This window comes from Rana temporaria, chromosome 2 (genome assembly GCF_905171775.1).
Source record: "Rana temporaria chromosome 2, aRanTem1.1, whole genome shotgun sequence".
Classification (NCBI taxonomy): domain Eukaryota; kingdom Metazoa; phylum Chordata; class Amphibia; order Anura; family Ranidae; genus Rana; species Rana temporaria.
The window spans coordinates 495,864,655-495,888,397 of record NC_053490.1 but is presented as its reverse complement, the minus strand read 5'-3'; the positions used below and the strand labels follow the sequence as shown (position 1 = coordinate 495,888,397).

The 23,743-nt window shown below is 48.2% G+C and overlaps 1 protein-coding gene across 1 annotated transcript in view; it reads left to right on the top strand.

The window, feature by feature from the left end:
- The first annotated feature begins 5,653 nt into the window (after window positions 1–5,653).
- ADAMTS5 (ADAM metallopeptidase with thrombospondin type 1 motif 5) overlaps window positions 5,654–23,743 on the top strand; it is a 180,599-nt gene continuing 162,509 nt past the window's right edge. Inside the window, exon 1 of the mRNA XM_040338840.1 lies at window positions 5,654–6,664. Coding sequence (XP_040194774.1) covers window positions 5,678–6,664 — 987 coding nt within the window. The 5' untranslated portion in view covers window positions 5,654–5,677. The remainder of the gene's footprint in view (window positions 6,665–23,743) is intronic.

Below are 23,743 nucleotides of genomic sequence, written 5' to 3'. Positions count from 1 at the left end.
GTCAGAGAACTCCTTTAAGTATGGACGTCGGGCCAGCGTCGAATTTTCCGTTGATTACGTCGTTTGCGTAAGTCGTTCGCGAATAGGGCTGGGCGTAATTTACGTTCGCGTCGAAAGCATTGGCTTTTTGCGGGTTAATTTGGAGCATGCGCACTGGGATACGTTCACGAACGGCGCATGCGCCGTTAGCCAAAAACGTAATTTACGTGGGGTCAGCCTTCATTACCATACAACTCGCCCACTGCATGGAGAATTTGAATTCCGCGGGCTTACGCCGGACCACATACGCTACGCCGCCTTAACTTAGGGCGCAAGTTCTTTCTGAATACGGAACTTGCGCCCTAAGTTACGGCGGCGTAACGTATCTGAGATACGTTACGCCCGCCGATAGATACCCAATTGTATCTGAATCCGGGGCAATATTTTTTACATTTTGCTATAATAAATATCCCCCAAAAAATATTAAAAAAAATGTTTTTTCCTCAGTTTAGGCCGATATGTATTCTTCTACATATTTGTGGTAAAAAAAATTGCAATGAGCGTTTGATTGGTTTGCGCAATTTTTTTTATAGAATTTTCAAAATAGGGGATAGTTTTTTGGCATTTTTATTATTATTTTTTTTTTTTTTTACTAGCAATGGCGGCGAACAGCAGTTTTTATCATGACTGCAACATTATGGCGAACACATCGGACACTTTTGATGCTATTTTGGGACCATTGTCATTTATACACGATCAGTGCTATAAAAATGCACTGATTACTGTGTAAATGACACTGGCAGGGAAGGGGTTAACCACTAGGGGCGATGAAGGGGTTAAGTGTGTTCTAGGGAGTGATTCTAACTGTGAGGGGGCTGGGCTACAAGTGACACAACAGTGATCACTGCTTCAGATGACACGGAGCAGTAGATCAGTGTCCTGTCACTAGGAAAAACAGGGAATTGCCTTGTTTACATAGGCATCTCCCTGTTCTGCCTCTATGTGACACGATCACAGGCCGCCGGTGAACATCGCGTTCGAGGGCCCGCGGGCATGGTCACGGAGAGTGCGGCGGGCGCGCGCGTCTCCAGCGGCGCGCCTGCCGTACGGCTTCTTAAAGGGGCCGCACAGGTACATTAATTTGTCCATCGCTGCCATTCTGCTGGCGGATTTCGGCGTGCAGCGGTCGGCAAGTGGTTAAATTAAAGAGGAGCTCCAACTTCCTTCACAAAAAAAATAAAAGTCAGTAGCTACAAATACTATAGTGTCTTCACCCGAGTTGATTTTACAATGCTGCCAACATCTCTGCAAAGCCAGTTCTCTATTCAGGGCTGGTGGACAGATTTTTGACATCCTAGGCGAAACCTCAATTTACCTCAATTTAACGCCCCTTGACTCCACCCCTGACTCCACCCCCTTTGTCCTGCCCATGTATTCCCCACCTTTTTAATAAAGCACCCATCAAATGTAGCCTCACCAGTGCCCATCAATGCAGCCTCACCAGTGCCCATTAATGCAGCCTCACCAGCACCCATGAATGCAGCCTCTCCAGCGCCCACAATGCAGCCTCACCAGTGCCCATGTATACCCTAACTTTTTAATGAATCGCCCATCAAATGCAGCCTCACCAGTGCCCATCAATGCAGCCTCACCAGCGCCCATCAATGAATGTTTGCTTGCTTCCATTCATTCAGGAGTTGGGACACAGACACAGTCTTCCATGCGCTATATACGAACGGATCGGTGGCTGCCTTCTGATGCTGAGACTTGGTTGCTTGTTGAAGAGAGTAGGAACACCAGTGGCCGGGCACCCCTAGGCAGCAGTGCGCCCTAAGCGGCTGCCTAGTTTGCCTAGTGGTAGCACCAGCCCTGTCTCTATTGTGCATATGCGAAGCGTGCTGCACATAGGTGTGCGCAGCCTATTGCATTAGGGTGTGCACCCCAAAGCGCAAACATATTTGCATGTGTGTGCATGTGTATATACAGTATACTGATGGTATCAGTAGAGTGGTGGATGGTGTCACCAGGGCAGAGATTGGTGTCAGTAGGGCAGTGGACAGTGTCAGTAGTTTTTATTTATTTTTTTATTTTAGGAGCCCCATTAGGGAGTTTTGGTGAAATATCAGGGGTCTATTTCTGTGCATTACTGCATGTTTAATGCAGTATATTTCTGTTCATTAGTGCACATTTAACATTGTATATTTCACTGTGTTATATGCCGTTTAATGCTGTAAATTTCTGTGCGTTAGTGCACGTTTAACGCAATTTCGGTGCAATCTGCACCACACAGGGGGGGTAGATTCAGGTACGACTTGCCCATTTCTTACGGAGGCGCAGTGTACCGTTTTAACACTGGGCCTCCGTAAATATACTGCGCTACGCTTGATTCACGGAGCAGTAGCTCCGTAATTTGCGTGGGCGCTCCTGAAAAATGCCCGGCGTAAGCGCGCGTAATTTAAATGATCCCATAGGGGGCGTGGATCATTTAAATTAGGCGCGTTCCCGCGCCGAACATAGTGCGCATGCTCCGTCGGGAAACTTTCCCGACGTGCATTGCGGCAAATGACGTCGCAAGGACGTCATTTGCTTCAAAGTGAACGTAAATGGCGTCCAGCGCCATTCACGATTCACTTACACAAATGACGTTAAATTTTAAATTCGCGACGCGGGAACGACGGGTATACATAGCATTGGCTTCTCCTGCTAATAGCAGGAGCAGCCTTACGCGGAACCCGACGAACGGAAACGACGTAAACTGCATACGCAGGGCTCGCGTAGGGTTGTGAATCGGCGTTAGTATGCAATTTGCATACTATACGCTGACCACTACGGGAACGCCCCCTAGCGGTCATCGTAAGAATGCAGCCTACGATATGACTGGCATAAGAGCCTTATGCTAGTCATATCTTAGGCTGCAGTCGGCGTATCGAGCTTCCTGAATCAGGAGCAGTTGATACGCTGGCGCAACTAAGCAATTGCGCTGCGTAACTATGGTTACGCAGACGCAATTGCTTGTTGAATCTACCCCAGGGTGATTAGGGTGTGCCCAGGCACACTGGGCACACCCTGTGCGCACGCCTATGGTGCTGCACTTTGTAAGTGGCCTGGGGGAGGGGAAGGAATTCCCCATGGTGAAGTCAGCCGGAAGTGGGACTGGGTATCTGTCAAAGCCAGGTACCAACTCCCCCTCGTTGCCAAATATAGCAGCGGGGGGGCAAACAAGTGTAGCTTCACCTTTTGGATGGAGTTCCGCTTTAAGCTTTCATAAAAACAAAAAAACTGGAAGCTGATTAGTTTCTATGCAGAGCTGCACCAGATGTTGAACTCTCTGGGCTAGATTCACAGAGAGATACGACGGTGTATCTCCTGATACTCCGTCGTATCTCTGACTTAGGCTGGTCGTATCTATGCGACTGATTCATAGAATCAGTTACGCATAGATATGCCTAAGATCCGACAGGTGTAACTGTGTTACCCCGTCGGATCTTAACTGCAATTTAAAAATGGCCGCGGGGGCGTTCTCGCTGATTTACATTGAGAAATATGTAAATCAGCGAGATACGGCAATTCACGAACGTACGCGGACCCGACGCAGTGTTGTTACGACGTTTCCGTAGCGGTTTTCCCGGCGTATACTTACCCCTGCTTCTATGAGGCGCAGCCAATGTTAAGTATAGCCGTCGTTCCCGCGTCGATTTTTGTTTTTTTTTACGTCGTTTGCGTAAGTCGTTCTCGAATACGGATGGACGTCATTTACGTAAGCGTCGAAACCACTGACGTCCTAGCGACGTCATTGGGAGCAATGCACGCCGGGAAAAATTTGCGGACGGCGCATGCGCATTTAAATCGGCGCGGGAACACGCCTGATTTAAATAGTACACTCCCCCTAGCCGCGGAATTTGAATTCCGCCGGGGGATTTACGATCCGCCGCCGCAAGTTTGGAGGTAAGTGGTTTGTGAATTACCCACTTGCCTCTCAAACTTGCGCCAGCGGATCTTAGATCACGCGGATCTAAAGATCCGCTGATCTATGTGAATCTAGCCCTCTAATTTTAGTAAATCAACCCCCAAGGGACAGTCTGCCATGCTAGCTGCCAACCAACCACAGGATTAGGTAAGTAAAACTGCTTGCCCAAGCCCCCTAGACATGAATGAACATTTAACCCTTGCAGTTTGGGTGTATCTCCCTTAGCAGGGAAAATGTTTTACTTTCCCCAGAGGAAAGCTTTAATGAATCGCAGAAGAAATCAAGCAATGGCATCTCCCTGATGTATTTCCCCGAAGCTCCTGGTGCAATGTCTCTATGACTCCCCCCTTGCACCTTCCTCAGCATTGCACAATGGAATGATCCCAAAGTGACATTTCTGGACTCGGATTTCTCCTTGTCCCCAGTAAACATCCCAGTTTCCAGGACAGGACATGAACCTTCTATAAAATGCTCAGTAGCTGCCGGTGAAGTCAGCTGTTAGTCAGGACAGTTGTGAAACAGCCCAGACTAGAATGAAGGAAAGGCTGGTGTTCTCTCTCTCTCTCCATACACAGCACACTCTTTCCCTGCGAGTGATTATTACAAGAGGGGAGGGAGTGGTGTTCTGAGAGCTCTCCCTTTAAGAGGCAGTGACTCCCATTTAAAATGGCATTCCGGTATAAATTCATTGTTCCTCCTCCCCATCTTCACATCTCTCTCTTCTCTTCTTGCTTCGCATCCACCAGCTGGGAGAGGAGAACTCACAGACACTTGTGTGGAGGACAAGGAAGAAGGAGAAGGCTGTGCTGCTTAGGTGTCAGAAGCAAGCCAAGCTTCAATCTGGAGGAGCCAGGAGCAAAGCCAGCTCCATCCCTAACAAAAGAGCCAGGAGCAAGACAGCTCCATCCCTAACAAAAGAGCCAGGAGCAAGACAGCTCCATCCAGAGGAGCCAGGAGCAAGACAGCTCCATCCCTAACAAAAGAGCCAGGAGCAAGACAGCTCCATCCAGAGGAGCCAGGAGCAAGCCAGGTCCATCCAGAGGAACCAGGAGCAAGCCTGATCCATCCAGAGGAGCCAGGAGCAAGCCTGGTCCATCCAGAGGAGCCAGGAGCAAGCCAGGTCCATCCAGAGGAGCCAGGAGCAAGCCAGGTCCATCCAGAGGAGCCTGGAGCAAGCCAGGTCCATCCCCAAAAAAAGAGCCAGGAGCAAGCCAGCTACATCCAGAGGAGTCAGGAGCAAGACAGGTCCATCCAAAGGAGCCAGGAGCAAGACAGGTCCATCCAGAGGAGCCAGGAGCAAGACAGGTCCATCCAAAGGAGCCAGGAGCAAGACAGGTCCATCCACAGGAGTCAGGAGCAAGACAGGTCCATCCACAGGAGTCAGGAGCAAGCCAGGTCCATCCAGAGGAGCCAGGAGCAAGCCAGGTCCATCCAGAGGTGCCAGGAGCAAGCCCAGCTTCAGCTGCATCTCAACAAAAAAGAAAAGAGGCAAGTGCCTGAGCTACAAGGGGTTAAAGCATCCTGCAAACCAGAAAGAAGCCACAACTGGGCTGCTGCAGCTCAGTCATCTGTCTCTGTCCAGTGGATGGATCAAGGAGCAAGTCACCTTAGCTGCTGCTGCTGTGCAAAGAAACTTTAAAGCGGTGTGGGCTTCTGTTGGCATTTTAGTGATTCATCCCAGCCTAGGCATTTTTTTTCCTTTACTCAAGGGAGGAGGAGTAGGGGGGGACAATGGTGCTGAACCTGCTGATATTGCTGCTTGCTGAGTTGCACTTTGCTGCTGCTCTTTCCAATAGGACCGCAGCCTCCAGCTTGGTGGATTCACCTGCTTCTTCTTCTCCTAAGCATCACCAGGATCATCAGAGGAGGAGCGGCATCGTGCAGAACATTGACCAGATCTACGCGGCTGGGGGCAAGGTGGGCTACATCCTTTATGCCGACGGCAAGAAGTTCATCCTGGACTTGGAAAAGGACGACCTCCTGCTGTCCCCCCACTTCAGCACCAGGTACCTGGGACGCCTGCATCCTCAGCATCGCTTCCACAAGCACTGTTTCTACAGGGGGACAGTGGACAACAGCCCCCAGTCCTTGGCTGTCTTCAACCTGTGCGGGGGGCTGGATGGATTCTTTGCGGTCAAGCATGCCCATTATACTATTAAGCCCCTGATCAAGGGGCAGGCTGGTGTGGGGCAGGTGTACAGAGATGCCTCCGAGAGGATTCTGCATGTCTTCATCAAGGATCGCTTTAGCTTTGAGATGGTACCCAGCAGAGCTAGCTGCGAGACTCATGGCAAGCATCTCCATAGACATGGAGGCAAGGGCATGGTCAGGTGGGGGGGCACTGCTAGAGCCAACCAGACCTCTGATGGGGCACTGCTGAAGAGCCGGAGAAAGAGGTCCATTTCCAAGTCCAGGTATGTGGAGCTCTTGCTGGTGGCTGATGAGTCCATGTCCAAGAAGTATGGGAAGGACCTCCACCACTACCTGCTGACCTTGGCATCCATCGCTTCCAGGCTCTACAGTCATCCCAGCATTGAGAACCACATTAGATTGGCAGTGGTGAAGGTGGTGATGATCACTGACAAGGACAAGGGACCTGAGGTCAGCAAGAACGCTGCCACCTCTCTGAAGAACTTCTGCAAGTGGCAGCACCAGCACAACCAGCTGGATGATGAGCATGACCAGCACTACGATGCAGCGATCCTCTTCACCAGAGAGGTAAGGCATGGGGGGCACTTTAGAATTTGGCAAGCCTTTGTACTTAAACTTGTTATTGTGGTATTTTTTAAAGCCCAACTCCAACTTATATTGCTTAGTTGGTTTTGGAAGAGTGGGTATGAGTTGGAACAACAAGGGTTCCTCCAGGTGTCTAGTGGCCCATTGAGCTGACCTCTTATCTGATAGTGCCTGTTTAAATGTGGGTAGAGCTAGTGGCATGACACCAATGATCTTTTAATATGCCTGTAAGAGTGGCATTTATACCACCACTGTGAGGGGGTAACCTGACCACCATTATAAGAAGGGCATTAGGGAGGGCAATTACACCACCACTGTGAGGGGGTAACCTGACCACCATTATAAGGAGGGTATTGGGGAGGGCAATTAGACCACCACTGTGAGGGGGTAACCTGACCACCATTATAAGGATGGTATTGGGGGAGGGCAATTAGACCACCACTGTGAGGGGGTAACCTGACCACCATTATAAGAAGGGCATTAGGGAGGGCAATTACACCACCACTGTGAGGGGGTAACCTGACCACCATTATAAGGAGGGTATTGGGGAGGGCAATTAGACCACCACTGTGAGGGGGTAACCTGACCACCATTATAAGAAGGGCATTAGGGAGGGCAATTAGACCACCACTGTGAGGGGTTAACCTGACCACCATTATTAGGAGGGGATTGGGGAGGGAAATTAGACCACCACTGTAAGGGGGCATCCCACCCACCACTGTAAGTGTCAGCCACCCTTTACCAGAGAGATAAGGCAAGGGGGCACCTTAGAGGATAGCAAGCTGTTTTGGCTTTAACTTTAGAGTGTGTTTTTTTTAAAGGACAACTCCAACTTATATTGCATAGCTGGTTTTGGATAGAGTGGGGAAGGGTTGGCACAGTCATTCTCAACCAGAGTTCCTCCAGATGTCTAGTAATTCCATAACCTGTGGCTGATTGACCTTCTATGTGGTGGTACCTGATTAGCTTTTGGCAGAGCTAGTGGCATGACTCCAGTAATCTTTTATTATGACTGTAAGGGTAACATTCAGACCACCACCGTAAAATGGGGATCTGGACCACCACTGTAAGGAGGGCATACTGAACACCATTGTGGAAGATGGGGGCATTCTTCCCTCAACTGTAAGAGTGGCATTCTGACCACCACTCTAAGGGGGCATTCTGATTACCACTGTAAGGAGGCCATTCTGAATATCATTGTGGGAGGAGGGAGGGGGGGTCTTAAAACAATTGCAAGAGTGGCATTCTGACCACCACTGTAAGGGGGCATTCTGACCACCATTGTAAGGGGGCATTCTGACCACCACTGTAAGGGGGCATTCTGACCACCACTGTAAGGGGGCATTCTGACCACCACTGTAAAGGGGCATTCTGACCACCACTGTAAAGGGGGCATTCTGACCACCACTGTAAGGAGGGCATTCTGACCATCATTGTTGGGGGGGGTCATTCTGGCCACCACTGTAAGGAGCATTCTGACCACCACTGTAAGGGGCATTCTGACCACCACTGTAAGGGGCATTCTGACCACCACTGTAAGGGGGCATTCTGACCACCACTGTAAGGGGGCATTCTGACCACCACTGTAAAGGGGCATTCTGACCACCACTGTAAGGGGCATTCTGACCACCACTGTAAGGGGGCATTCTGACCACCACTGTAGGGGGGCATTCTAACCACCACTGTAAGGGGGCATTCTGACCACCACTGTAAGGGGGCATTCTGACCACCACTGTAAGGGGGCATTCTGACCACCACTGTAAGGGGCATTCTGACCACCACTGTAAGGGGGCATTCTGACTACCACTGTAAGGAGGGCATTCTGACCATCATTGTGTGGGGGGGGGGGGGGCATTCAGGCCACCGCTGTAAGGAGGGCATTCTGACAATCATTGTGGGGGGAAGGGGGGCATTCTGGCCACCACTGTAAGGAGGGCATTCGGACCATAAGTGTAAGGGGGCATTCTAACCCACATTGTAAGGGGGGGCAGTCTTCCCACTAACAACCAATGATATAAGGTGCATATTTCACACTGATCCCAGATGTATTGGTTTTAGCAGGGGTTCCTTTGTGACCCGAAAATGATTCCTCCGGGGTAAAAAGGTTGAGAAAGGCCGGGTTAGAACCTCTGTCAGGTGTTTGTTACTGTCTTTGACCACACTGGAGAAATGTCCTCTCACTTCTGATGGTTGTTAGAGAGAATAGTAAATAGGAGGAAATCTATTCAACAGCAAGACACACAGCGCTGACCAAAAAGTATTGTTAGAGAGATAGCAAAAAAACACTTTTTCCTGGTAGAGCGTAAAGGGTTAAAACATATTTTAGGATGTTATGGAAGTCTGTGCCTTCTTGTTCTGGTGGCACCGGTGTGCCTATTTTTTATACTGGTGTCAGTAGGACAAGATGTGAGGGTAAATTTCCAAAGTGGGGGGGGGGTTTCACAAACAGCAATTAAAACCCGCCAGAGGTTCTAAACCTCAAAACTAAAAAGAGGAAGTTTTGCTGTAGTTGGGCAGTAATATTTGTTGACGTTGAGCTGCTTTATTATGCCTTCTAAAAATACAAATAAAGTGGTTAGCCCAATTTGTTGTAGACTGCAGTTTTGGCTCTGATCTCCGAGACGAACCAAGGATGTCCGCCGGTAACTTTGTTTGACCTTGGAAACGTCTGACACGATATTTGACACTCACAATAAAAAGCTACTGTTATTATGGAGCGTTACATTTAAATCCCGCCAGGTGTTCCCATTATCTTGGTTTCTAATTCTTGATAAAATGACGTTCAGAATCCAGAGTACTAGATGTGGCCCGATGCCAAGGTGTCAGCTGGAGCAGTGTGGTGAGCTGTTAGCTTAGGTGGAAAAATATCCCTAGAAATGACTTTCTAATATAAGAAAACCAGTGGAGTTGCTGCCTATAGTAACCCGTCTCCGTCTTATTAAAAATAAGGGATTTATTGCTTTAGGGACAGATCAGGTTGGCACCAGTTCAAGAATTTTGTAGGACCCATTCTCTTCACATGCCCTCCCAAAATTATAGGATAGCCTTGGCCGGTCAAGCAAGGTTTCCTAGGATTTCGAGTTTATTCAACCTTAATCGAGACATTTATCCTGCAGTACTTTTTTTCTGGTACGATGAACATTGGCGGTATCTGGATTTGATGTTTTGTAATAGTAGAGGTACGATGAACATTGGTGGTAGCTGCATTTGGTGTAATAGTAGAGGTACGATGAACATTGGTGGTAGCTGCATTTAATGCAATAGTAGAGGTACTGTACGATGAACATTGGTGGTAGTGGTAGCTGCATTTGATGTAATATGAGGGGTACGATGAGCAATGGCGGTAGTAGTAGCTATATTTGTTGTAATAGTAGAGGTATGATGAACATTGGCGGTAGTAGTAGCTATATTTCTTGTAATAGTAGAGGTATGATGAACATTGGCGGTAGTGGTAGCTGCAGTAGTAGGAATGGCTGTCATAGTGGCAATAGTAGAGGTAGAGTAATAGAAATAATACCTCTACTAGCACTAGTAAATGACCATTGTAACAGACATAGGCCCATATTCTCTCTAAATGTCCGCGGGCGGCGCGTAAGGCATTTACACTCCGCCGCCCCAAACTACAGGAGCAATTGCTGTATTCCCCAAACACTTGCTCCGTAGTTTGGGGCGGCAGAGTGTAAATGGCCCGGCGTAGCCACGCGTATCTTCAAGGGGGCGGCTTCTATTCAAATTAAGCGCCCCCCCATTCTAAGTAACTGCGCATGCGCCGGGCTTAAAAAAGCCCAGTGCGCATGCTCCAGTTCTCGGCGGAAACCGTCAATGACGCCGACGTGTGCGTCATTGACGTAAAGTCGTATTCAAGAACGACTTAGGGAAACGACGTAGCTGACGGAAAAACATGATGCGGACTCGACGCTATCCGTAACATGGCCTACGTGGGACATGCGGAAACTTACTCCTCATATAGCAGGAGTGGCCCAGATTCAAGAAGCAATTGCGCCCGTGTAACCATAAGTTACACGGCGCAATTGCTTACTTGCTCCGGTGTAACGAGTGCTCCTGATTCAGGAACCTCGTTACACCGACTGCAGCCTAAAATCTGCGCGGCATAAGGCTGGACGCCATTCACATTCACTTTGAAGCAAATGACGTCCTTGCGACGTCATTTGCCGCAATGCACGTCGGGAAAGTTTCCCGACGGAGCATGCGCTGTACGCTCGGCGCGGGAGCGCGCCTAATTTAAATGATTCCCGCCCCCGGCGGGATTATTTACATTGCGCGCGCTTACGCCGGGCAATTTTGCCGGCGCGCCCTCGCAATTCACGGAGCTACTGCTCCGTGAATCGAGGGCAGCGCAAAATATTTGCGTGGGGGCAGGGCAAAATCGTTGCCCTGTGCCCGCGCAAATATAGCGCAATTCTACCTGAATCTGGGCCAGGTTTCCGCTTACGCAAACGACGTTAGCGACGGGTACGCAACGCGAAATCGTTCGGGAATCGGCGTAGCAGGCTCATTTGCATAAACAAATGAGACCTTCACGTAAATGCCATCTAGCGGCGGGCGGCGTAATTACATTTAAGATCCGACAGTGTAAGTGACTTACAGATGGCGGATCTTCAGTGTATCTATGCGAAAATGATTCTAAGAATCAGTCGCATAGATACACGGGCCAAAAAAGAGAGATACGATGGAGTATCCTGAGATACTCCATCGTAACTTCTCTCAGAATATGGCCCATAGTTGTAATTGCCCTAGTACTATCATCCATAGTGAGGGATAGAATACGAAGCACTGGTACTAGCAGTAGTAACAGTGTCTGGCAGTAATGATCATTATGCCGGTCTATGATAACTTGAAAACTGAAAGCAGACACGCCGCGCACTGACGGCATGCGGACTCTGAGCGTGCCCCTTGGAATGCCGTTTGCACAGGCGCTCGTCTTTCAGCCTATGCCCAGCAGGTGTTTTTCCGCCTTGTTTTTCCTCGTCTGGAAACATGTCGCCTTCCCAGCTCGGTTTTCCTAAACACAGTCATTTATTTTATTTTGAAAATACAATCAGAGCGCGGTACACCCTGCTCTTACACGGCGGAGATATTCCCTGACACCGTGAGTAATTGGGATAAACAAGAACATTCCTTCCACATGGAGTGCCTGGGGCGGCTACGTACCTTTTCGCTGAGCATGTGAGGATTCCTGTCATATTATCTTGATTATCCGCCTACCCCTCAAAGAAATAAGTGTCAGTTTTCAGCTTGTTATTCTCCCTTCTGTTATGTCACCGAAAACGATGTGACCTGCCGAGGTGTCATGGAAGAACGCCAATTTTCCCCGATCGTAAAGCGCGATCCCGCCTTTCTGTAAATGTCATCAATACCAAGGTTTAAATCTTCAGGCTTTCCCTTTGAGGGTCCATCCGGATTACAATGTGTGCGATGAGGTAAACACACGTGCCTTGACCTGCATTGTAACGTGTGCGATGGATTGTAATTACTCGTGTTTACACGCATTGTGCATAAAAAAAAAGTAGGGCCTCTTATTTATTTTATTTGTTTTTTATTCAGAGCAGCATAGATCAGGAAAACACATTGGTGTGACGTGCTTCTATGGAAATATATTGCTTTTACCATGTAAATGCGCTGAACGCGTTGGTCAACGCATGCCATCACCTCTGGTGTAAATGGAAAGTTACTGTAGAGTTTCCACGCTTACGGTAGGTTCACACTATTGCATGTCAGGAATGCAAAATCGCATTCCCAACACGCAGAAAAACACACTGGGGTTGATTTACTAGAGGCAAAAATACTGGGTACTTTGCAGAGTTTGCAGTTGCTTCAGAGTTTAATAAATGAGCAGAAGCTCTGCTGACTTCCATCATCCAATCACATGCAAGCAAAAATGCTGTTTTTTTTTCCTTGCATGTGATTGGATATTCTTAGCAAAGTGACGCCATTACCTCATTTACTAAGCTCTGGAGCAACTGCAAAGTGCATTGGGGTAGATTCAGGTAGGGCTGCGCACTCTTTCGGAGGCGCAGCGTACCGTTTTAATGCTACGCCTCCGTAAATTACTTGCGCTACGCTTCATTCACGAAGCAGTAGCTCCGTAATTTGCGCGGGCGCTCCGTAAAACTGGCCGGCGTAAGCGCACCTAATTTAAATGATCCAGTAGGGGGCGTGGATCATTTAAATTAGGCGCGTTCTCGCGCCAAACGTAGTGCGCATGCTCCGTCGGGAAACTTTCCCGACGTGCATTGCGGTAAATGACGTCGCAAGGACGTCATTTGCTTCAACGTGAACGTAAATGGCGTCCAGTGCCATTCACGATTCACTTACGCAAACAACGTAATTTTCAAAAATCGCGACGCGGGAACGACGGGTATACTTAGCATTGGCTGCTCCTGCTAATAGCAGGAGCAGCCTTACGCAGAAACCGACGAAAGCAAACGACATAAAATGCGAACGCCGGGCGCGCGTACGGTTGTGAATCGGCGTGAGTATGCAATTTGCATACTCTACGCTGACAGTGGTATACTCTGCATACTCTGTATACTCTGCATACTTTGCATACTCTACGCTGACTCTACGCTGACGGGAACGCCACCTAGCGGCCATCGTAAGAATGCAGCCTACGATACGACGGTATAAGAGCCTTATGCCAGTCATATCTTAGGCTACAGTCGGCGTATCGAGCTTTCTGAATCAGGAGAAGTCGATACGCCGGCGCAACTAAGCAATTACGCTGCGTATCTATGGATACGCAGACGCAATTGCTTTCTGAATCTACCCCATTGTCTATTTGCCTTTAGTAAACCAATCCCACTGTCCTTTAGAATAATAGTTCTCAACTCCAGTCCTCAAGTACCCCCAACAGATCATGTTTTCAGGATTTCCCTCAGATGACGCACAGGCACCGCCTTCCCTATCCACCGCCGCCGCCCTCCCTATCCATGCGCCCGGCCCCCTTTTGGACGCCGGCCGCATGAATTCCTATAGGAGTGTTTTTTGAAGCACCTGATTAGAGCCAAAGGCTCTAACAGGCTTCAAAATAGGGTGGGCTCGGGGCGCAGAGCATTGTGTCCGGAGCCCACCCAGCTGTGTTGCAACAGCGAATGAACATTCGCTGTTGCAACACTGATCCTCATCCCGGCCACTTGGGAAGCGGGTCTGATACCTGTCACCACCGATTGGCTGAAAGGACAGCAGGAACAAAGATTGTCTCTGGACAGCCGCATACTGAACAAATTATAGCCTTTATTGAAAAAAGGACAGCACTACAAGTCACAGCAACGTAAAATGAAATAAAACCCAACCTCTGACGCGTTTCGCACTAACACTAGTCTTTAGTCATAGCTACATGGCTGAAAGGACAGGAGATCCTATAGGACACCTAAGAGAAGGGGAGCAGACGCACGGTGGAAGCGAGGAGGAGAAGACACAGGAGCCTCCGCCCGATGCCCGCCGGAGCCTGATGTGCGCCGATGCCTGATCCCTTCCACTGACCGATGTGCCCGCCCTTTAGATGGGGTAAGTGCCGGTGGACCGCAGACAGCGAAGGGAGGAGGAAGTTTAAGGTGCCGCAGGGGGTGGTTGTTTGCCGCCCCCCCAAGCAAAAAAAAACATAAGCCATGACTGATGAAACGGCTGTGATATGGAACAACCTATATTGCAGTAAGTGGTCTCTTTTCTAAGCCAATAGTAAAGCAATGGATAAACTAGCCCCTCTCTATAAAAGGGTGGGCTCATGGCGGCCATATTGCCAAAGTGTGTTGGAGCTGTTATGGTGGCCATACACGCTACGCGTTTATTATCCGATCGATCAAAACAATCAAATCCTCAAGCAATCCAATCGTAAATAACCGTCCTTCCGATCAATACAGACCTGATTTGTTCAAATGAAATGGATCGACCAAAGCACAAAATGTTCTGTCGTTTTTCATTGATCAGCAGCAATGAGACGCTTTGGTCAATCGTAGGTTGATCAATCAGATTATGATTTTGCATGTTGAAAGCAGAGATGTGATCAATATTTTTATTTTAACATTTTATTTTCTAACTATCAAAAAAACTCCTCTTTGTGTGACATATTGGTTAAACTGGTTGTCGAATAGATCGATTACTTCTATCGGAAGAGATCAATCAGAAAAATAATTGATCCTTTATGGAAGAGTATATGGCCACCATTAGAGAAAGCAGACATTTCCTAGTAGGGGGGAAACACAGTTATTCTTAATGTTGGCATTGGTTTGTATTATTACCCCCCAACTTTCTGAGATGGGAATGAGGGACACCTATCAGCAAAAGTATGCAGGCATAGGACACACCCCCTTGCCACGCCCCCTTAAAGGAGAATCGTACAAAAAAAAAAACAAGATTGGTTAAACCCACAAGTGTTTTTTTACCACTATTATTCCTTTATATTGGCTTTTGGAATTTACAAATGCAGCAATTTAGAAATCAAATGAAAGGTTTAGTGCTGAAAAACACTTTTTGATAGATAAAAAGTGCATTTTATATACCGTATTTCTCGGGGTATTGCGCGCTCCGGCGTATAGCGCGCACCCCTAAAGTGGACCCGCATTCCTGTAAAAAAACATTTTAGTACTTACAGTTTTGGTGTCTTGCGCGGCGTCCATCGGCGGCCTCGTTGGGTCCAGCGTCCGTCTGCGGCTTCGGTGGTGTCCTCCTCGTCGGGTCCGGCGTCCTTCTGCGGTGATCTCCCCGCTCGATCCCCGCTTCCCGCGCCGAGTTTGAACCACTGCGCCAGCATATACCGAGCACAGTACACTCAGGTATAGTCGGGCAGGCTCGGCTCCTCTCGCGGTCACGTCCTGTGTGTCCTGTACGTCCTATACGACTATACCCGAGTGTATTGCGCTCGGTATATGCCGGCGCAGTGGTTCAAACTAGGCGCGGGAAGCGGATATCAGCATATATCGCGCAACCACGATTTTGCCCTGGGGCAAAAAAGTGCGCCATATACGCTGATAAATACGGTACATCTATATAGATCAGACCAAAATGAGGGACAAATGAGGAGGAATGAGGGACAGAGGGACATTGCTCCAAATCAGGGACAGTCCCTCTAAATCAGGGACAGTTGGGAGCTATGCGTATACCCCATTGGCAGTGCCCAGCTTCCATACCTCCCAACTTTTTGAGATGGGAATGAGGGACACCTATCAGCAAAAGTATGTAGACATAGGACACACCCCTGGTCACGCCCCCTTAAAGGAGAATTGTACAAAAAAACAAGATTGGTAAACCTACAAGTGCTTTTTTTATCACTACTATTCCTTTATATTGGCTTTTGAAATTTACAAATGCAGCAATTTAGAAATCAGATGGAAGGTTTAGCACTGGAAAACACTTTTTGATAGATAAAAAGTGCATTTTATATACAACTATATAGATCAGACCAAAATGAGGGACTAATGAGGAGCAATGAGGGACAGAGCTCCAAATCAGGGACAGTCCCTCCAAATCAGGGACAGTTGGGAGCTATGCGTATTCCCCATTGGCAGTGCCCAGCTTGATGTCTCTTGTTTCATGATAGTTTGCTTGTTGGCCCTACAAATGGTCAGAATTGACACCCAAGACCCCCACCCATTGGCTTCAGTGGGGTTTGCCGTAAAGTTTGCAAGCTTTGAATTTTGGGCAAGATTCCCGAAACTGTGAATTCATCCCAGGCAGATAGACTCATCTCTTCTTATAATATGGAGAATGGGAGAAAACTTGGAGGTTTCCGTGAAACTTCCCATAGTGCAGATTTGTTTTCCGTGCTTCAGCTGGAGTAAGGAGAACGTTCAATGTGCCAAGCGTGTTTTCATCCAGGCCGGGATTCAGGCATTCCTAAGTCATGACATCGCACACTTACACCTGAAGCTATAGCAAATTATTCCTCTAGCTCAGCAGCCTGTTCCTGTCTAGCCGGTGAAGAACTACAGGTAGCAGCATTCCCTGCTCTCCAGAGGAATGCTGGGATTTTACTTTCATGGCCCCATTTAGATCTTTATGTGTGCATGGCTGTGCGTTTATTTTTATTTTTTTTAATCTTTAGACAGGTCCATTGCAGGGGCGGACTGACCATTGAGGCACTGGGGCACTGCCCGAGGGCCCCATGCCACTAGGGGGCCCCATCAAGGTTGCCAGGCTCAGTAAAACCAGGGACAGTATGTAAAAATCTGTGTTTTTTTTACATCTGTCCCTGATATGTCTGAAACCAACAAGCTTTTGATGATATGAAAATCCTGAGATTTTAGCTGCCCCCGCCTCTGCACTGCCTCCTGGCTTGGTGGCCATCTGTAAGCCCAGGGGCCCCATAATCTTCTATTGCCCGGGGGCCCCATGAGTTGTCAGTCCACCCCTGGTCCATTGTCATGCATTCCTTTGTGCACTCAACGTACATTTTTGCCAGCACACCATGGATCTTCAGGTAACGTTACTTGAAGATCCGCAGCATGCTGGAAAATATATACATTGATCTTTGAGGTTACCAGTTTCTGGTAGGGCTGTTACTGCAATACTCAATACTTCCCAGCCTATCCTGGGAACGCGTGTGGTGGGAATTTATTTATGTATTTATTTATCACTGCGCCAATGTACGCAGTGCTTTACATACACTATATTGTCAAAAGTATTGGGACACCTGCCTTTACACGCACATGAACGTTAATGGCTTCCCAGTCTTATAGCCAGATTCAGAGACGTTTACGCCGGCGTATCAGTAGATACGCCGTCGTAACTCTGAATCTGCGCCGTCGAACATGTAGCTAAGATACGACGGCGCCGTCGTATCTTAGCTGTCTAGTTCCGCCGGCCGCTAGGGGCGTGAATGCTGATTTACGCCTCAAATGCGTAAATCAGCGAGATACACCTATTCACGAACGTACGCTTGCCCGTCGCAGTAAAGATACGCCGTTTACGTAAGGCGTTTTCCGGCGTAAAGTTAGTCGAACAAAAAGCTGGCCTAGCCAATGTTAAGTATGGACGTCTTTCCCGCGTCGAATTTTGACATTTTTACGTCGTTTGCGTAAGTCGTCCGTGAATGGGGGTGGACGTAATTTACGTTCACGTCGAAACCAATACGTCCTTGCGGCGTACTTTGGAGCAATGCACACTGGGATATGTCCACGGACGGCGCATGCGCCGTTCGTTAAAAACGTCAATCACGTCGGGTCACGATTCATTAACATAAAACATGCCCCTCTGTTCCTCATTTGAATTAGGCGCGCTTACGCCGGCCCATTTACGCTATGCTAACTTAGGAGGCAAGTGCTTTGTGAATACAGCACTTGCCTCTCTGACTTACGGCGGCGTATTGTATATGCGATACGCTACGCCGCCTCAAAGTTAAGCCAGTCTTTCTGAATGTGGCTATTAGTCCGTAGGGTTCAATATTGAGTTGTCCCATCCTTTGCAGCTATAACAGCTTCAACTCTTCTGGGAAGGCTGTCCACAAGGTTTAGGAGTGTGTCTATGGGAATGTTTGACCATTCTTCCAGAAGCAGATTTGTGAGGTCAGGCACTGATGTTGGATGAGAAGGTCTGGCTCGCAGTCTCCGCTCTAATTCATCCCAAAGGTGATCTATCGGGTTGAGGTCAGGACTCTGTGCAGGCCAGTCCAGTTCCTCCACCCCAAACTCACTCATCCATGTCTTTATTTTTATCCTGAATAAATGGTTTTACTGTATTTACTGCTGTTGTTTTTTTGGCCTGCTGTGACCCAGGGCGACCCTTTGTATATTATCTTTATTTTTATATGTCTTTGTGGACCTTGCTTTGTGCAATGGTGCGCAGTCATGTTGGAACAGGAAGGGGTCATCCCCAAACTGTTCCCACAAAGTTGGGAGCACGAAATTGTCCAAAATGTCTTAGTATACTGACACCTTAAAGCGGGAGTTCACCCATTTATAAAAAAAAAATTTTTCTCCCCTTAGCTTCCTGCTCGTTCGGTCTAGGGGAATCGGCTATTTGTATTAAAATATGAGCAGTACTTACCCGTTTTCGAGCTGCATCTTCTTCCGTCGCTTCCGGGTATGGTCTTCGGGAGCGGGCGTTCCTTCTTGATTGACAGCCTTCCGAGAGGCTTCCGACGGTCGCATCCATCGCGTCACTCGTAGCCGAAAGAAGCCGAACGTCGGTGCGACTCTATACTGCGCCTGCGCACCGACGTTCGGCTTCTTTCGGAAAATCGTGACGCGATGGATGCGACCGTCGGAAGCCTCTCGGAAGACTGTCAATCAAGAAGGAACGCCCAGTCCCGCAGCCCATACCCGGAAGCGACGGAGAGGATGCATCTCGTAAACGGGTAAGTACTGCACATATTTTAAAATAAATAGCCGATTCCCCTAGTAAAAACGAGCAGGAATCTAAGGGGAAAAAGTGCCCTCTAAGGGTGAACCCCCGCTTTAAAGTGGTTGACAAGGTTCAAGTATTTAAAAAAAAAAAATAACAAACATATCGTACTTACCTCCACTGTGCAGTTTGTTTTGCACAGAGTGGCCACGAACATCCTCTTCTGGGGTCTCGCGGCCCTCCCCGCAATAGACAACCCCCCCCCCCCCGGGAAGCTCTCTCCCGAGGGGGTTACCTTGCGGGTGCGCTCCTGTGTCATACACTCGGCGTCCATAGACGCAGAGTGTATGACTCGGCCCAGACCCCCGGCGCCCGCGTCATTGGATTTGATTGACAGCAGCGGGAGCCAATGGCTGCGCTGCTATCAATTTATCCAATCAACGCCGAGACTCTGTGGGACGCGCCGAGCAGGTGAACTGGCACAGGTAAGTAAAACGGGGGGCCCGTGATTGCCAGGTGTTTTTTTAACTTAATACATAGGAAGCATTAAGGTGAAAAAACACAAACTTTTACAACCCCTTTAGGAGTTCCCTTTACTGGAACTAAGGGGCCAAGCCCAACCCCTGAAAAACAACCCCCACACCATAATCCCTCCTCCATCAAATCATTTGGACCAGTGCACAAAGCAAGGTCCTTAAAGACATGGATGAGGGGTTTGGGGTGGAAGAACTTGATTGATTCGGCCTCAACCCGATAGAATACCTATGGGATGAATAGGAGCGGAGCCAGGCCTTCTCATCCAACATCAGTGCCTGATGTCAGTGCCTTCTTGCAGTCAAACATTCCCATAGACACTCCTAAACCTTGTGGACAAGGAAGAGTTGAAGCTGTTATAGCTGCAAATAGCGGTGCCAACTCAATATTGAACCCTACAGACTAAGACTGGGATGCCATTAAAGTTCATGTGTGTGTGTAAAGGTAGGCGTCACAATGCTTTTGACAATATAATGTATATATTCTACATTCACATGAGTCGCTGCCTTCAAGGAACTTACAATCTAAGGTCCCTAATGCCCCGGGCTGAATATTGGGCGGTATTGGACGGTTCAACTGTAATCAGCTGACATTTCAGCCCATGTGTACTCCAGCCAGTCCGACAGAAGGCGGCAGAACATCCGGCTTCTGTTGACCGAAAAAGGTCTGCCGATCGGCAATGCTGGATCCGCTGGGTGTTAGAGTATCTAAAATGTGTAGTACCCAACTCCCAGTAAGTAGGGGTAAAAAAAAAAAACACAGGGTGGTTCTAGGATGCTGGTTCTGCTTACTCCACCCCACTATTGGGCCATTGATTAATGATGGGACCCATAATGGTGATGGGCCAACAGTAAGGTGGGGGATGCTGGACCAGATACAGAGACTGGGAACCTGATATACATATAGGCCCGGAATCCCAAAGCACTTACTCCAACGTATCTCAAGATATGCCGCGTAAGTGTAAATATGCGCCGTCGTATCTATGCGCTGGACTCTGAAACCAAGATACGCCTGAAAATAGGCTTCATCCGACCGACATAACTTTCCTACACCGGCGTATCGTGAGCGCATATTTACGCTGGACGTAGGTGGCGCTCCCATTGATTTCCTATTCAAATATGGAAATGAGGGAGATACGCCGATTCACGAACGTACGTCCGTCCGACGCAGTGCGCGTAAAGTCCTACGTCCGGCGTAAAGTTCTGCCCCATAAAGCAGGTGTAAGTCAGCAGCATCCATGCAAAGGGCTGCACCAGGGAACACAAGCCGACGTATTTTAAAGCGGGAGTTCACCCATTAATCTATTTTTTTAAACAATCCCCTTAGATTCCTGCTCGTTCGGTCTAGGGGAATCGGCTATTTGTTTTAAAATATGATCCGTACTTACCGTTTTCGAGATGCATCTTCTCCGTCGCTTCCGGGTATGGGTCTTCGGGAGCGGGCGTTCCTTCTTGATTGACAGTCTTCCGAGAGGCTTCCGACGGTCGCATCCATCGCGTCACTAGTAGCCGAAAGAAGCCGAACGTCGGTGCGGCTCTATACTGCGCCTGCGCACCGACGTTCGGCTTCTTTCGGAAAATCGTGACGCGATGGATGCGACCGTCGGAAGCCTCTCGGAAGACTGTCAATCAAGAAGGAACGCCCAGTCCCGCAGCCCATACCCGGAAGCGACGGAGAGGATGCATCTCGTATACCGTAAGTACAGCTCATATTTTAAAACAACTAGCCGATTCCCCTAGACAAAACGAGCAGGAATCTAAGGGGAAAAAGTATATTGTACCGGTGAACCTCCGCTTTAAGTAGTTTACGTAGGAGATGAATATGACTAGGCGTAGGTTACGTTCACGCCGTAGGCAGTGATCCGGCGTATCTTAGGGAGTAGTTCCGACGTGATTCTGAGCATGCGCACTGGGCTGCGTCCACGGGACGGCGCATGCGCCGTTAATTATACGTATCTGTCTGAGACTCAGCCCATCATTTGCATGGGGTCACTCCTCATTTGCATGGCTCACGCCCACTTCCACTTACGACGACTTACGCCTAAGAAACCCAGCGCAGATTTGGCAGCACTGGCTTTGTGAATCCAGTGCTTGCCTCTCTGCGCTACGTTGGCAAAGCGTAAAGGAGATATGCTATGGTGGCATAAATATGTGCCGATGTATGTGAATCCGCGCCATAGTATACAGAGGTCAGAGGAGGGGTGCTTGTACCGGCCCACATCCTCCTTATGGAAATGGCTGGGCCTCATACTAGGCGGCTTGGGCATCGAGCATTGGATGCAGCCTAGAGGCATGGTTACAAAGCTCAGACTTTTAGTAAGTCACTCTTTGCATAAACAGTTAGGGGGGGGGGGGGGGGCTAAGGAGGGATCTGCGGAGCAGAAGATATATATATATATATATATATATATATATATATATGTATATATATATATATATATATATTTTTTATTGCTATTATTCTAATTACAAGTTTGCTTTATACGGCATCTTATTACATCAATCTAAACAAGTAATCAAATGAATGACTGAATAAATAAAACCCTCCGGTCATTATACAGCATGGCTCCTGGCTTATTGTTGGCAGCCCGGCGTGTTTCGCCTGGGGTCACGCTGAGCAGTTTACAACTGAGCTGCACAGGTTGGGTGGAGGAGATTGCAAATGTCAGTTCTGCAACAGAAAGTTTAAACGGGACCCTGGAGGATTTCTTCAGCTGGCTGACTTGAATCTTGGACGGCTGCTTTCTATTTCAGAGGGCGCCCAAAGCTTTGAGGAAAGGCGTGGGTAATGTTGCTCCTGTGGTTCGTGGCTAAGACGTGAATTTGAATTTTTGTACCCACAGAAAGGTATTAGAGTTCAGAGAGAAAGTCTTATCATAAGCTGGGGTGGAAACACATTTTTTTTACGTAAGGCAGGCAGGAAGATTTACACATTTTATATAAAGAGTCGAGCCGTGCCAAAAAAATTCAACCTGCGTGTACATTCCATATTAAAGGGAGAATTCATAACTGACGGAGGTTATATCTGCCGAGTAGGTCATAGCAGGGGGCTGCATACAATATTACTTGTACAGCCCGGGTTATGGCACAGTGTCATCTGATGGCAGGGGTGCTAATCACAGTGTTCATAAGAGGAATACCTCCAGGAATACCGGGAGATATCCAGGCAGATATACAACAAAGATATAAGATACAAATTAACACAGCGCTGTAGGGGAGCCGTTTTCCAGCAATCTTGTAGAATACAACTCACCTGTAGGAAGACATGAAGATGCTACAGCTTGTCAATGAAAAATGATGCACAGAATGTGATCTCTATTATAGCATTAAAGTGTATTTATCGTAGGGTTGCCACCTGTGCGGGATTCACCCGGAACAGTTCGGGTTTGGAACCATTCTTGTATTGTTGCATTTGCATCGCAAAGCGCAGAGTGCAAATCACATGCAATGTCTGGCATCGCACTAGTGTGAACCCAGCCTTAAAGTGTTACTAAACCCACAACAGTAAAATCAGTCTGTATATGCAGTAAAGCATGCTTGTTATACTCACTGTGGAACCTAAGAGGTTAATCCTCCACATTGTGTAAAAGGGCTGTTTGGTCCTGTCTTCCCTGATCCTCCCCTTCTTCCACTGTCCCCAAACCATCTCCTGATAGCACAGAGCCTTGGGGGCACTCTGCACATGCTCAGTTTGGTGTGTATTGCTAAAGATTTATTTACAATGGCCCAGATTCAGGCCGGAATCACACTAGTGCGTTGCGTTTTGGAGCTCTGTTGTCTTTGCGAATTTCTCTATAAGGTGTTCTGCAGATCAACTGCATTTTAGTTGCAGATCAGGTGCGAATTTGGAGACCTGGGAGAGGGGAGGGGGAGGGGGGAAGTGTATTGAACTGAATGAGACAAATACTGAAGAGAAATGAACAGATCTGCGAATTCAGCTGCGTACCCATAGAAGATAATGGGACTGAATTCGCACCTGAACCGCACCGCAAGACATAAAAACCGCACGCGGTTTGGAGGCAATGCGCAGTGCGGATGCATCGCACATATGTGAACCAGCCTCATTGAAAACAATGTATTTTAAAATGTCCTGCGATTTGGATGCGGTTGAAACCGCACTCAATTCGCTTAGGTGTGAACCTAGCCTCAAAGAGATTTGCTCTTTTTTTGCGGAGGCACAGGGTAACGATTTTGCCCTGCGCCCCCGCAAATTTGTGCCGCTGCCCTCGAT